This window comes from Protopterus annectens, chromosome 2.part1 (genome assembly GCF_019279795.1).
Source record: "Protopterus annectens isolate FY-2018-M chromosome 2.part1, PAN1.0, whole genome shotgun sequence".
NCBI classification, from domain to species: Eukaryota; Metazoa; Chordata; order Ceratodontiformes; family Protopteridae; genus Protopterus; species Protopterus annectens.
This window is the reverse complement of record NC_056729.1, coordinates 412,705,742-412,721,160: the sequence shown is the minus strand read 5'-3', so window position 1 is coordinate 412,721,160 and position 15,419 is coordinate 412,705,742. Positions and strand designations below refer to the sequence as shown.

General features: G+C 44.1%; 1 protein-coding gene across 3 annotated transcripts in view; it reads left to right on the top strand.

Moving 5' to 3' along the window:
• Positions 1 to 15,419, top strand: part of SMAD1 (SMAD family member 1) — a 1,397,665-nt gene that overhangs the window by 675,112 nt on the left and 707,134 nt on the right. For all 3 annotated transcript variants that reach the window (XM_044062225.1, XM_044062222.1, XM_044062224.1), the window contains one exon: positions 7,717 to 7,971. In XM_044062225.1, coding sequence (XP_043918160.1) covers positions 7,717 to 7,971 — 255 coding nt within the window. The remainder of the gene's footprint in view (positions 1 to 7,716; positions 7,972 to 15,419) is intronic.

Here is a 15,419-nt window from a genome sequence, read left to right as displayed (position 1 = left end):
GTTTCCTGCCTTTCTGAACTAGTATAGTCAAGTTTTCAGGTTATTGCTGAATTCAGGGCTGTGTTACAAGTTTCTGTGTTGCCCATTCCTTACTTGGATAGAAGGAAGTTTCTCTTCACCTGTGAGAGGGGAGCTTTAAGCAGCCACTGTCCTTGGAGGAGTGGTTTCAACCCAGAAGTTAGTAGTTTATTGGGCATTTTGGGCTAATTTCTATCTTTCATTTCCGTGCTATAAAAAACGCATCTGCGTGCTGGTTAGCTAGGGGTAAACTATTCCCAGCTCCCCGAAGTCTACTCTTCAATTTGTCCCTTGGAACTAGACAAACCTTCAACTTAGGCACTCAAACCATTAATTTCACAGCCCAGGACTTGCTCCAAACTTATTAGCAAGCACTAATTAACCCTAGCACTACACCCCCCCCCCCTATACTGTCCAGAAGTACAAGGCTATCTATTCGTCCCTACCAGTCAATCAGTAAAACAGCTCACTTTACATATTCAGGCATGTCCAAAGGACAGTTTCAGGTGTATTCTCCAGTCCAACTTGTGAGTCTTGGCATTTTATGGCAATGTTGCAACTGCCTCATGTACACAGACAGCCCTCTCCGCCCACCACCAAACACTGTTATATGCGAGAGATGCAATTATACAGCCAACCTGGAGGCAAAGCGCTCTCAACCCAGGACTGGAACTGACAGTCGAGGAGAAGGGCAACACTTGCAACACACCACCAGTCTCACATAGACCTAATAAACCAACACTGGCAAATAACACATAAATACACAAAAACATACTCAGAGGCTCTAAATAAAAATATGTAAAAGCAACAGAGATCTCCAGAGCAGACATCCAAGCAACCTCCACACCCCATCACAAACCATGAAACAAATACTTCACATAATCAGTGCCACACAGTCACAGCCTTTAAGGCAAAATAACATACCCAACACACTGTTAATAGGCGACTCTATAGTCGGGCACACTGATATCCCACTAACTAGGCTGGACAAGGTTACAGTTACCTGCCTGTCAGGCGCCAGGATCTGCCACATAACACAAGCACTCAGTTCGCTCCAGAACAAGTACAAATATGACTGTCATTGTCCATGTTGGTGTGAATGACCTGAGACGTACCTCCTTGGATTATATGGAGAGACATGGAAGAGCTCTCTGATCACGTAGCCCAGACCGGTATGACCCTGAGTAACATCCTGCCCTCACCAAGAATAATGCCACAGTATAAAGGAAAAATTATCAATTTTAACTATTTTTGGTGTCACTCAAAGGGGATCCAGTATCTGTCCGCCTGGAATGCCATGCTCGACAAGCCACGTTTCTTCACAAGAGATGGCTTGCACCTATCACCCTTAGGCTTTCAAATACTGCCCAAGGCTTTTGCTGCCCCCATAGTGCCTTTTTAAGCAAGACTCAAACGACCAACCCACCACCATAAATAGCACAAGTAACCAAAAACTGAGGGTAATGCTGCTCAACACAAGAAGTCTAAACTCCAAATGCATGCACTCTATTGACTCCTTAGTATGGAGAACATTGATATCTGTGCAGTAACAGAAACCTAGTTTAAGGCTCCAGAGAGCACCACAGCACTACCAGACTATAACTCGTACCATACTTTTTGCCCACAGAACCTGGACCGAAACACAAAAGGTGGGGGTGTATCCATAGTCATCAAGTATACCCACACCTCCAGGTTAGTGGTGCAGCACGATGCCTCTGAGATCATCCATGTGCAACTAACAATGGGCAAAACTGCAATTCAAATTGTCTTGCTACAGATCACCCACCATGACACAGGACCACCCAGTCTGCATTTTTGGAGACACTGGAAAATATGAAAGTCCTACCAAATGCCCTAATATTGGGTGATTTCAGTTACCCAAATATTAACTGGGAGAATTGCTCAAGTACTAACTCCCTTGCCCAACGCTTCCTAGAATTTATAAACTCGAACGTCCTGGAGCAACTGGTTAACATTCCCCCACCAGAGGTGGCAACATTGGACCTCATCATCACCAACATGGGCGACCGGTGTTCCACACTGGAGGTCAACCCCTCGCTGGTTTGATCAGACCATAGACTAATCACTCTGGATATCCACACCCCCCCCCCCCCCATTCAAGGAAACCACCATGAAAAACTTTTCAAAAGCAAACTTCATGTTACTTAAGACCGAGGTGGAAAGGTTCACAGCCACCATGCTAAAGGACAATGCTGTCCAAGCTGCTGAATCCCTTACAGAGGCACTCTGAGCACCTGCAAGAATGCATGGATCGTGCTATCCCAAGCAAAGCCAATGCGCACTCCTCCAAGAAAAGGAAACCAGACTTGTGGACCTCTGCCATAAAGCAAGCTTATAAATAGGAGGAGGAAACTAGTACAGAAAAGAGTAAAATCCCAAGAAGGAAAGACATCCCTGATCAGTATCAGCAAGAAACTATGATCCCTCTTAAAATCATCCAAGGCTAGCTTCGAAAGAAAAATTGCCAAGGACTCCAAAGATAACCACAAAGCGTTCTTTAGCTATGTCAAGAACCTAAGTGGAAATTCTCAGATCTGCTCCGAGTTAGTGCAGAATAGCACAAAATACACTGAACCGACTGATATTGCCAACATTCTGGCAGGTTTAATGCAAACTTCAAACCCCCTTTCACCCCCTAAAGGGCCCATAACCATACCAGAAGAATGTAGATCCCCGGCAATCACTGACGCAGGTTAAAACAGCCCTATCCAAAGCCAAAAACGCAGCTTCAATGGAAACGGATGGTGTCCCAGGCTGTCTTCCACGAGCTCCAAAATGAACTAACCCCTCACCTAAACATACTGTTCAAACTCAGCCTCTCTATGGGCTATGTACCCATAAAGTGGTACAGTGCAACAGTTATCCCGCTCCACAAAGGTGGAGCCACAATGGACCCCGGGAACTATCGCCCTATAAGCCTGGCTAGCCTGGTCTGCAAGGCTATGGAGCACATCATCATGGAACTCATTAACATAGATATTGGGAACCTCCAAACATTGGACCATACCCAGTTTGGCTTTTAGGGCAGATCATGCCTGCTAAACCTGGTGGACTTATTTGAGACCATTACCAAGGCTTTAGACAAGGGAAAAGAGGTCCACGCAGCCTACGTAGACCTCACCAAGGCTTTCGACACCATTCCCCATTCTGGTATTATAGAGGAGCTCACCAGCCTGAACATAAACCCCCCTGCGTCATGAGATTGGTTGTCAGTTGGCTCACAGATAGAGCCCACATGGTGAGAGTTGCAGGCTCTAGGTCTGACTCTAAACCGGTTACAAGTAGCGTCCCCCAGGGCTCAGTCCTGGGACCCCTCCTATTCGATATATACTTCTCAGAGGTACAGGCAAACACAAGAGGACTATGGCTGACCAGGTTCGCAGACTACTGCAAACTGGGGGCCATAAATGACTCTCTTGCTGATACAGACATCCTCCAGGAAGGTCTCACTGAGATGGATACCTGGTGTCAAAATCATGGCCTCAAGCTAAATGCCAAAAAGTGCATAGTCATCCTCTTTGGAAAAAACGTAAGTACCCGCGAACTACCACATACATGGTAGTCCCCTAAATACAGAAAATGTAATAAGGGATCTGGGGACCCAAGTAGATGGTTATCTCTCATTTTATAATCCTGTTGCCAAGGTGGTTAGAAAATCCTATGTGGCCCACCTAATCACAAAAGGGTTTGCATCTAGAACAAAATAGGTTATTGTGCCCCTCTACTCATCACTCGTTAGACCCATCATAGAGTACAACACCCTATTTGGGATGTACCTTGCAAGACACCTGCAGCAGCTGGAAAGACCACAGAAGTACTTCACCAAGAGGATTACTGGCCTCAGATGCCCTATGCAGCCTGACTGAAGAAACTCCAGCTGTACTGGGTTTGCATACCACTTACTCAGAGGTGATCTCTGCCTGACATACAAGGCCATATCCAGCTCAGAATTGATGGACATGCTCCACCTAAAAAAAAAAAAACTAATCCCCGTGAGATCTAAACCTCACCACAATGATAAATAGGATGTGCTGGAGGGATAGATTCCTGTCCCAGAGACTCCCCATGCTTTGGTACAGGATTCCAATCTACATTAGGCATAGCTCCTCACTAACTCTCTTCAGGAGACACCTTGACGAGTGGATGGGAAGCAGAAAATTTACCCCTTTGTCACTGCAGTGGCACTGCTGGACAGAGGCACAGGGAGAACTAATGGCACAGGGAACTAATCTTAGGGGGCAGCAAAAGCCAACACATTCTGGCTAGGCTTATAGATGCCCTCGGGCAAATAGCCTAGTACTTAACTATGAACTTGTAAACTGGATCTGCTCTTGAGGGGAAGAGCAGCCTTTGGCTCGGCTGTGCTCAGGAATACCCTTCCTTAGAGTCCACCTGAGATTTTAGGTAGCTGGGGACTCTGTCCAAGCAGTTGAGGATAGAATAGAAATTGACATCAGATAAAGTTATGTACTTACCATAACGTTCCGTGTTGTCAATTTTCATTCGTCCTCAACTTCCTGCTCACCATCCCCCAACCCTTGTAATAGACTTCTAGAAGAATGAGATGCAAGGACCCCACTGTTCTTAATATTGAGCTCCAGATATAGGGGTTGGTGCATAATGAGTTATGGAGGAGCTTGAGAGCATTTCGGTTACCCCAAGCTTTAGTAAATGTAGAGTCTGATCTGAAGAATGGATCCCAACCCAACAATTGAGGAATGAAAATGGATAACGCAGATGGAATGCTATGATAAGTACATAACTTTGTGAAAAACTTTCAGAAGTGAGAAGATTCTGCAGCTGATGAACTTTGAAAAAATGGCCTAAACAAAAGTAGTCTATTTTTTTCAGGGAAGAAATGTTTGTCCAAGACTTTGTTCAAAACCGAAGTCCTTCAATGTTAATAAAATGTCTTGAGTATGCATGAATCCCATCTGGCAACAATGAAGTAGAAAAGAGATGTATTTTTTTAATTGCCAGAAATGTCCACTCATTACAAGTGATTCGTGTTGCTTTCATCAACAAGTAATGTCTCAGATTTGCCGGCTCTTGTCATTTTTTCTTTACCTAATCTTTCATAGAAATAGGGTTTCTTTGGTACCAACCCAGCTTTTATACTTGGGTAGCGTCACCACTTGAAATATTAATATATTTTGTCAGTTTTCTTTCCACAGTATTCAAAGGTGAATACAAACTACACTGCTTTAATGACAGATGACCAAGATCTTGCCTACAAAGAAAAGAAAACAGCTCTTCAACTCCTTTTGCATCTGACAGATCTGCCCAATAAGTATCTGAAGTTGCATTGACCAGGTGACTGAATTACCTTTGGTTATGTCTCTAGTAACAGAGCCATTCCAGGTAAAGCTATGGCCCACTCGTCAGCTTGGTGTTTTGTAAAAGATGTGCTCCCAAGGTCTTCTTTTGAAACCACAGTTCTCTGGTATTCTGTCCTGATGTCACCCCAAGATGTTTAGCTGGGATTAGTCTCCTTTAAATTTTAAGTGAGCATGTTTGATTACTTTAGATATGAAGGTCATTACTTTTCCATAATTATATTCATGATCCAATTGTGTCCACTTAAGCAAACCTCTATATTTTGCTTTTTGAGTCTTGCTTGTAGAAGCTCTTCAGGACGACTTGCACTGTTTGTCTCAATCCACATGCTTCAGTCTTTGAAACATCAACCAGTCCCTGGCTGCTGTAGTGTGGCTACTCCCTAGGTTTGACTGCTACTGCTTCTGGATGACTCTCCAGCTCCTTCTCAGGAACAGCATTTCTGTCATCTCCCCTTTTGTAGATTTTAAGCGTATTCTGCCTCCTTCCTTGGTCCATATGCTTTCATACAACTTTCATTTTACAGCATTACATCAGCAGTATTATTTTGGACCAGTTGGAGTTTCTACCTTCATTTTTGTCTGGAATATCAATAAGATGTTGAAAGATTTGAGTAGGTAAGCAATTTTCCTTGAACGTAGTCTGTGTCTATTTGCTTCTGCAAGACCCAGCCATCAGTTATCTTCCATGGAGGATGTTTTCCACTTCTCACAGGAAACCATTTCCCCTCTCCTGACCATGTTGCCCCTAGTCAATGTGGATATGCCAGGTTCACTTTAAAATGGGTCATCTGTTTAGTGGACTAAGAGTCATCAAAAGTAAAATTGATTTCTCCACCTAAAACGTCCGCCCCCTTCACATGGAGTAAGAGGAGCGCAATATTTCTAGTCTTTGGTATGGAAATTTATGTATATGCAACAGGAAAACTTGACCATTATGTGCTTGTAGAGACCGTACTGGGGCTGACTAGCTTGAAGCTCCTCCCCATTATTACAAAGGTTGTGGGCAGATGTGAGTCAAACTGATCTAATAGACAAACCTGATACGTCAGTCAGTTTAACTTCTTGCATAATTGACATTTTAGAGAACGTTTTATGAAGTAAAACTGTGGTGCAACTGCTGAAATCATAAGTGGCTCTGAAATGTCACCACTTAAGGGGATATGATAGCTTACTTCTGTTTCACTGGTTCTTCTACACATCACTGTGTAGATGCTGTGAGATGGTTTAATCATTTTTCATCTGGTAAACCCTCCAGTGCGCTGTCTCCACAGTTTTCTGAATTGTAATTTAGACTGCACAGTTACAGTAAAGCAAGACAAAAACCCTGACACACCCCCCCCCCCCCCACACACACACACATGCACACACTAGTATCTCAATGCATTTCTGGTCAGCAGTCCTAGTTTTAGTGATGAGCAAGTTTGATGTTTGTGTGATAGGAGGAAATATGAATAGCCATTTCATTTAGTTAGCAGTAGAGCAAGGAGAGCTCCCATCCTAGAGGCAGGAAAGTATTGGGAGAAATGCTTGTACAAACCGGGCAACCCAAGATTAACATGGATAGGCTTATAGATGCTGTGTCGAGCTGCTAGCCTAATAACCTCCTTTTGAACATACTAACAAGAGAAGCTCTCCTTTGCAATTGTAATTGAGTGAAACATTTTTCACAATCCTGTTCTGAGAGCTGTTGGAGTAATTAAAACACACACTCTGTAAAGCATTCAAGTTGAACATTTAAAATGGATGCTGTTAATTTCACTAAACTGAAGTCAAATGAGAATCTTGAGAGTGCTGATTTTATACTACATGCTGTGCTCATCAACAGACTTGGAAGACTGCTTAACTATGGAAGGGGCTTCATCCATTCTACTAGAACACTAAACTTGGGGAATGTTTTTTGGGTTAAGCTTATGTACATTCTTTAAAACAGGTGTACATTTTGTAAAACACATGGGACAGGTTACTAACTAGATTTTGTGTGCCTAGCTAGCCCTTTAATCTTTTTTGAGATGGCTCTGTGTAAGGCATAGAGACTGAAAGGGAGATGTGTTTTGTGGAGGCAGTCTGTTTAGATTTCAGTATTTGGATTTTACGTGGAAAGTATAAAAGCGAAGTGCTTAAATAGCATTTTTTGCATTGCATGTTTCCTACAGTGTGCATATGTTTGTGTAATAGCCTTGATCACTGTTTTTATTTTGATTACTACCTTTCACAGCTTCAAACCCTTTTGTTTTGCATGTGGTAGAATGTTTCACAATCTAGAAGATGATGAAATGCTTATTAAAAGCTTGTGTAGTTAAATTTGTTTTGTAGTAAGTCTCTTTCTCTCCTTTTCCAGTTCTTCCTCCAGTGTTGGTTCCTAGGCACAGTGAGTTTAACCCTCAACACAGCCTTTTGGCGCAGTTCCGCAACATGGGACAAAATGAACCTCATATGCCACATAATGCCACTTTTCCAGATTCTTTCCAGCAGCCCAACAGTCATCCTTTCCCTCACTCGCCCAACAGTAGTTATCCTAATTCTCCAGGGAGCAGCAGCACCTATCCTCATTCTCCTGCTAGTTCTGATCCTGGAAGCCCTTTCCAGATGCCAGGTAAGTTACTTTTTTTTTTTTTTTTTTTAATAAATAAAGTAAATGACTGCTTTTGGTCCATTATTCCTTGACATGTTTTCACAAACTTTTTTTTTCCCCTCAAGTACATACTTTTGCTGTGAATCCCTAAAGTGAGTTTGCCATTGCAAACACTTCTGTTAATGTAGAGGTGTCAGGAGTCTACCAAGTAAGTGTCTGCCCTTGAGAGACTGTGCCATCTTCTGGGGATCTACTTTTACATAGGCAGAGTCTGCAAGTTTGTTGAACAGTTCAGAAGTTCTCCTCATGGGTTAGGAATACATTTGAGTAGTTTAACAGTGACATGTGGGTCATCTAAAAGAAAGTTCCACCCTGCAATGTTAACAGTCTTGTATTAAATTTTCTTTCCCCTTGTCTAGTCACCTTGATGTAGTTAATGGCAGGAAGCCCCAATAGTACTGTTATGTCTTCATTTCACTTTTGTCCTTGTCACATAACTTTGATGTCCCGCAATTTCTCCATGTTCCGATATTGCATTGTTTGTGAAGGGAATTTCTTCACCTGTATGACAGTCATGTTGATCATTGCATGCAGAGTTGTACCTTATCCCTGCCTTGCTGGAATCTGTGAAGTGCTATTAAATGTACAGCTGGTAAACTAAAACCCTCATCCGAAGTGTGTCTGGGTAAATTGTTAATGTGGTTGAAGTGTTAATGAATCACTTGTGAAGTAGTCTGTAGCTATATGGGTTGTAGCCTGCCAAGGATATAACAACTGGGCAGTCTTTCAAAACCTTTGGCTCTCTCCACAGAGTCACCCAGGCTGCTGTTTCAAGCTGAAAGTGGAGGAAACAGCAGCCTGGATGTCAAAATACATCCATGCTTTCATGCTTCCTTTGAGAAATTCATATCGGGCTTGAGGTTAGATGGTCTGCTTTCTTTGATTTAGACAACTACCTTTTGGGGGGGGGGGGGTTTCCTTCCGCTTTCTTTTATATTTTAATTAAAATTATGCCACGTCATTTACCACTGACAACAGCACTGATTTTAGTACTTTATCAGAACCTGTGATCAACTCTGGCTGTCTGGACAGGGCTTAATGATTTGGGCACATTTTCTGGGGAGAATTGTGCCATTTTGTGAGGCTTGTATTATACTGGGACTTGCGTATTGCAAGGGGAGTGGAAGTGTGTTTACTTTGACAAAAAGGTTTTATTGACTCCTTCCAGTACTGCATTCAATGGTTCAGGCATCATTCTGTGCTTGTAGAATGGAACAAGTTAACAGTATCTGTCACTACTTTTTCAGTGACTAAGAAAAACAAATCAAGAAGAGATGTTGCCTAGTTTCAGGCACAGACTGCCTCAGCTACTGGTGGGTGGCTACTGTGGCCATTGGGTGTGCCTTTAGACCACTCACTTTTTTTCCCTGGAATCCTGTGTAGTCTTTCAGCAACTATTGAGCAGGGGCTAGCCACATCCTCTGCATCATTTCATGTGTCCTTCATGGGTATGGAAGAGACGGTTTCTTCTGTCATGGACGTTTCCAAGTGGAGTGCATCCCTGTGTTAGCTGAGCGAGGGGACCTATTCCATGGGGTGAGGTACCATCCTTTTAGTCAGTCTCCTTCAAGGGACATTCCTAGAAGGAAGTAGAAACTGGTTTGCTTAACACTCTTGCTGTTGATCCCCCCCCCCCAAAAAAAAATCTTGGCCGAAGTTATTACAGGATTAAAACTTTTAGGAAATGTCAATGGATGTAAAAACAGAAGCGCCATCTAACAGAGATTTTGCTGTTGGATGATAGAGAAGATGTAGCATCTTGTAATAATTTCTGAGTAAAACTTCTGCAGAATTGTCTGTGGGGGGGGATTTTTCCCGGAAACTATATCAAGAATGAATAAGCTCTTTCAATGGGAGCAAGTTAAATCCTCCCTCTTTGAGGAAATATGACCAGATTCAAGTTGATGATCCAATAAATGCACCTGTTAATCATGTGTTGTCAGTATTTGAGGCAGTCTGTACAATGTAAAGTTTCAGACTGTTTTAAGAATGGGGATCCCCTGTCATAAAAGTATTCATTGGCTCATCCTAAGTCTGATACTGCAGCTATTTCTACTTCTAGTCCAGCTGCTAAACATTTGGTAAATGCTAGTCCTTCCTCTTTTGACAAAGACGTGAAAGCCTTTGATAGATTTGGTAATTGTATTTTTGTAAAGCAGTAGGCTTTTAGAATTCTAAATTGCCAGGCTTGTATGTTGAAATGATAACTTGTTTTGACTGTCAGGTTTTTTGCTTCTTTACCCCCTGCTGATAGCAGGGATTATTTGAATTTGGTTGTCATATGTTTCTCTGACTGAACATGGCTTAAAAAGTATTTGTTTCCGGGGCAGCTACTACTGATATCCTTCTATTTATATGTTGCAGTATTAAGTGTCTGATTCTCCACCTCGGGCGACCCGAATGTCGGCTCCTATACAAAAGCTTAAGCCTGGTTGCTGTAGATGCATGGGACATCATGCGTAGGGCGATAAACCAGGGACCTTAAATATGACATCTGCATGAACTTTTCAGCTGCAGTCTACTATCACATCGATTGCTTCATTCCTCTACTTTGAATCCTTCTAAAGCTAAGTTACCCCATTGGCGATTTTGTTTCATTTACTCGCAGTTGATTTGCTATCTCCGCCCGATAGCGGATGTCTGCCAAGAAAGGTAAATGCCAATGCTGGCACCAGATTCCGCATAAGGATACGCATGACCGCTGCATTTTCTGCTTAGACTGAGAACACTACTATACCTCTTGCCCTATTTGCCAATCCTTTGTACCAAAGACCCTCCAAAGCAGTCTGGCCGCCCGTAATCTGTATATAGAAAACCGGAGGCTTAAAAAGCTAGCACTCGAAGGATCCAAAGTCGGCCGCCCCGGCAGAACCACCACGGAAAAAGGCCAAGGTTCCAAGGCCTAGTACCTTTACTGCTCCACCATCGGACATCCTGCCAGCTTCCGATTTAGTTGAGGGACATTCGATAGAGCAGTCTACTTAGACTCCCCTCGAAGTTGCTTCGGAAGTAACGGCCGGCATGTCCACTGAGACAGCTCAAGATGTCGGTCCTTACCGATGTCAAGGGGGAACCAGACGACGCCAGAACGATTGGGATGCCACTACCTGTAGACCAAGCTTAAATCCAGGTCCCTGAAAACCAGGCTTTCTCCTAGGACTGCTACTCTAAAAAGGAAGCAGAAAACTAAACACCTACCTCCCCACAGAGGGAGTTCCATACTGGCAATCTTTCACTCGCTGTTTGCAGGCCTTCATGGCCCTTACGCCCACGGCCTTTTCACTTTCCATCATTCCTGTTCTCAGCCCTAGGCCTGCCTCAGCTTCTGTCCACCTTTCCACTTCCCATGAAGGGGAAGAACAGGAGGCTTACTACTGATCTTCTGATGAGTCCATTACTTCATCTCAAATTGCTTCACTAAAATGTTATTCCCATGTTGAATCCATAGAAGGGGACTTTCCATCAGCGGATATCGCCTTTGGGGAGACCATCACAAAGATGAAAGAATGTTTTAAATGGGACAGTACCCAAATGACAAACTCGAGAAATGCTTTATTTCAAGTGGAAACTCTCCCCTTCAGCCATTCTACCAGTTATACCTGCCTACCTTGATGCATTCTCTTCAGCATCAGAATACCCAGACTCGCAACCTCCTGCTCCTAAGAGACCTGACAGTTTCTATAAAGTACCAGATGACCGAAAATTCCTTGTAAAACCATCTCTGGCAGACCCCGCAGTGATTGTTGTATCCCCTGACAAGCATTCAAGACTGATTCCTTCATAGTCTCTTTTGCCTACTGACAGACTAAAAACATGGACAGGATAGGCAAGAAGGGTTTATACCTTCTCCACTTCAGCCTTCCGAGGTATCCACTACCCAAACCCATATGATAAAATGTTTTGGACCTTGTATCCCAGGCTTCAACCCTCCTGTCATCCTTGCCGGACTGCCCTAGCAAAACAGAGGTAGCATCAAAACTGTCCCTAGCTTCTCAAGTGGCTGAAAATGTTATTAGATGCAGTTATGATGCAGCAGAGGCTTCTGCAAGTTCCACTGTTTCTGCATCAGAACTATGCTAATACTCATGGCTACACCTTCAACCCCTAACAGAGGACTTTGTCTAAAATTATTGATGCCCCTCTAGACCACAACCTCCTGTTCGGTAAACAGTCTACAGACCTCTTTAAAAACCTTCAGGAGAAAAGTAAAAAGCTTCAAGACGTCAAGCACCTGCTGGTGTCCCCCATTCCTAAATACAGAAATTAGCCTAAGAATATCTTTGCCAGGAGGACCCCCCCCCTACTCTGCAACTCCATCCTCTTCCAGGCATAGAAAAAGAACCAGGAGGCAGACCACTTCCAGGCCAGCCACCTCACAGCCTATTCAGAGGCTGCCCTTTCATGACGGAAATGGCTCCAACAATGTGTAACTGCCTTGCCCACCTCCCCTTGTCAGCCCACCTGTCCCACTGCCTACCCCTTTGGGGATCCATCACCTCAGACTGCTGGGTGCTAGCAATAAGTACGGGGGATATTTCCTCTTTTGGAAAGAAAAGCCCCGTACAAGTGGCATTCCACCCCCCCCCACTCCCCCCCCCCCCAAAAAAAAATCAACTACACTTTATTCCTCAGGTCATACAGGATCATCTGAACCACAGAACTATAGAACCTGTCCCTCCAGTACAGAAAGGAAAATGCTTTTAGTCAAGATTATTTCTTGTCCCAGAAAAGATGGGCCCTTGAAGGCCATTTCTGGATCTGTCCCTTCTAAACCTCTTCCCAAATTCCATCATTCAGAATGTTATCCCTACAAAACCTTCTTCCACTATTGCCAGCCCAGGCATTTATGGCCACACACTTCTGTGGGAGGGTTTTATGGGGATATATAGTTAGGCCTCTTTCAGATAAATACTTGCGTTTCACTGGGCCCTCTTCTCAGTTTCAGTTTTGCGGCCTTGCTCTTTGGTTTGTCTACTGCACCCAGGGTATTCACAAAATGCCTGGCCCCAGCTATAGCCTTTTGCAGAACCAAAGGTGTTCAGATTTACCCCTACCTAAATGACATCCTCATTATGGCAGAAAGAGAGGACACACTACAAAACATCTGCAGTTCACCATTTCACTGCTACAAGGCCAGTTCACCTTCAACATCCCTAACCCCTCAGGACAAAATCTTTCTGGGATACAGGATCAGAACAGACCTGATGCAGGCTTTCCTCCCTTAGGACAAAGTTCTGTCCCCCTCTACCCACTTCCAAGACCTTCTGCAGGTTCAGAAGATATCTGAAAGACAATTTTTACGGGTCCTGGGACTAATGGGAGCCACCATCCCTATGCTGCCTTTGGCCAGAATGCATATGAGAAAACTGTAGTGGTACTTGAAGAATGTGTGGTCCCAACACAAACACCCTGTAGAGTTTAAGCAGAACTAAGGTGGTGGATACAACAAATCTAAATGAACCCAGGGCCTTCCACTTCAACCCCCCAACTCCAACTCAGTACATGCATACAGATGCATCAGACCTAGGATGGGTGCTACCATGAAGGATTTCATGGTACAAGAGACCTGGCAACCTACCCTGCAAAAGAAACTTATATCTGAGTGAAATGACAGCAGTCCTTTTGGCCCTGAAAGCTTTTCTCCCAGTCCTGCAACCAGGCACCCTTCAAGTCTTCAGACAATACCACAGTCATGTGGTACTTCAACAAAAAAGGAGGGACCAAGTCCTCCCTCCTTTGCCGGATAACATCCAAGTTTGGGACCTTGCCTCCAGAAACAACTTATCCCTGCAGGCAGCATACGTCACTTCCCAGGACAGCCAACAAAACAAGCTGATGTTCTCGGCAGATCCTTTCTACAACATGAGTGGATACTGACCAGGGAAACCTTTCTAGACATTGTCCACCAATGTGGCACACCTCAGGAAGATTTGTTTGCCTCCCCCCAGAACAGACTATTGAAAAAATTATGCACCAAGGACCACTCTCCACTTGCCTGGACGGTGGACACCAACATTCTGTGGAAGGGATGGTTTCTACATACATTTCCACCCTTCCCTCTCATTCAAAAGGTCGTCCTGAAGATCAGGAAGGACAAACCAAAAATCTTGCTGGTGACTCCTTATTGACCAAGGCAGCACTGGATCCCCCTGCTACTTTCACTCCCCAAGGGCAATCATCACAAGTTACCCCACAAGGCAGACCTACTCATACATCAGAACGGATCACTCATTCACCCACACTTGGAGGTGTTTGGTCTAACACACTCTGGGTGATGAACTTTTAATTCCCTTCAGACACCACTACTGATGACGTGCTTTCTGTCCTGAATGAGGCAAGGAAACCTACTGCAAAGCGATACTGCATGTCAAAATGAGAAAGATTCTCCAAGTGGTGTCTCCAATAGGCACAGGGATCCCTTTCAAGCGGATATCCCTCTAGTCCTTATTTGTGTGTGAACTTATCAAGACTGGCCTTTCATACTCCTCAGTGAAAGTCCATGTATCTGTAATATCTGCCTGCTTACCCCTAGAACCCCCTCTACTAGCCAGGCTGGATGTTAAATTATTCCTGAAAGGGGTCTTGCACCTCAAACCACCAAGAAAGCCAGTCCTACCTCCTTGTGACCTAAAGTTCATTCTGGAAAAAAATCATACTGCCTCCCTTTGAGCCAGGCAGTACTGCAACGATCCAAATGTGCACAGGAAGACTGTACTGCTAGTGGCCCTTAACTCTGCTAGAATGGTGTCAGAGTTACTAGATCTCATGGCCTGCTCTCACCCTACACTATCTTCCACAAGGACAAGATGACCCTGTGCACCAGCCCTTATTTCATGCCAAAGGTGGTCAATGAACTGTCCTTAAACCAATCCATTCACTTGCCCACCTTCTTCCCATCTCCTACTAATGGCAGTGAGAGGATACTCAATTCACTGGATGTGCACAGACAACTAAGGTTTTATTTAGACAAAACTAAGTCCAGAAAATCCAACCGACTCTTTGTATCCTTCCACCACAGGGCCCTGGCAAAGCAGTCTCCAAACAAACCATGTCCTGCTGGATCAGAAAAAAAAATCATCTTCTGCTACTCCTACCATGGTAAGGACCTGCTTCAGGGGGTAAGAGCTCGCTCTTTCAGAACCGTGGCCTCCTCCAGAGCCTTCCTCAAATGCCTGGACACAGCCTCCATTCTGGAGGCAGCCACCTGGTCCACTGTACATACCCTTGCCAGACACTACAAATTGGACCATGTCTCCAGAGCTAGGGCAGGGTTTGCTCGGCAATCCTACAGGGCTTTCTGGAATCCGCTACATCTACCTCCACCCATCCTCCTTCCTAAGTTGTGGCACTCTCCCACAATAAGAATACTGCAACATCGGAATAGAAGGACATAGAGTAGTTGTGTAAAA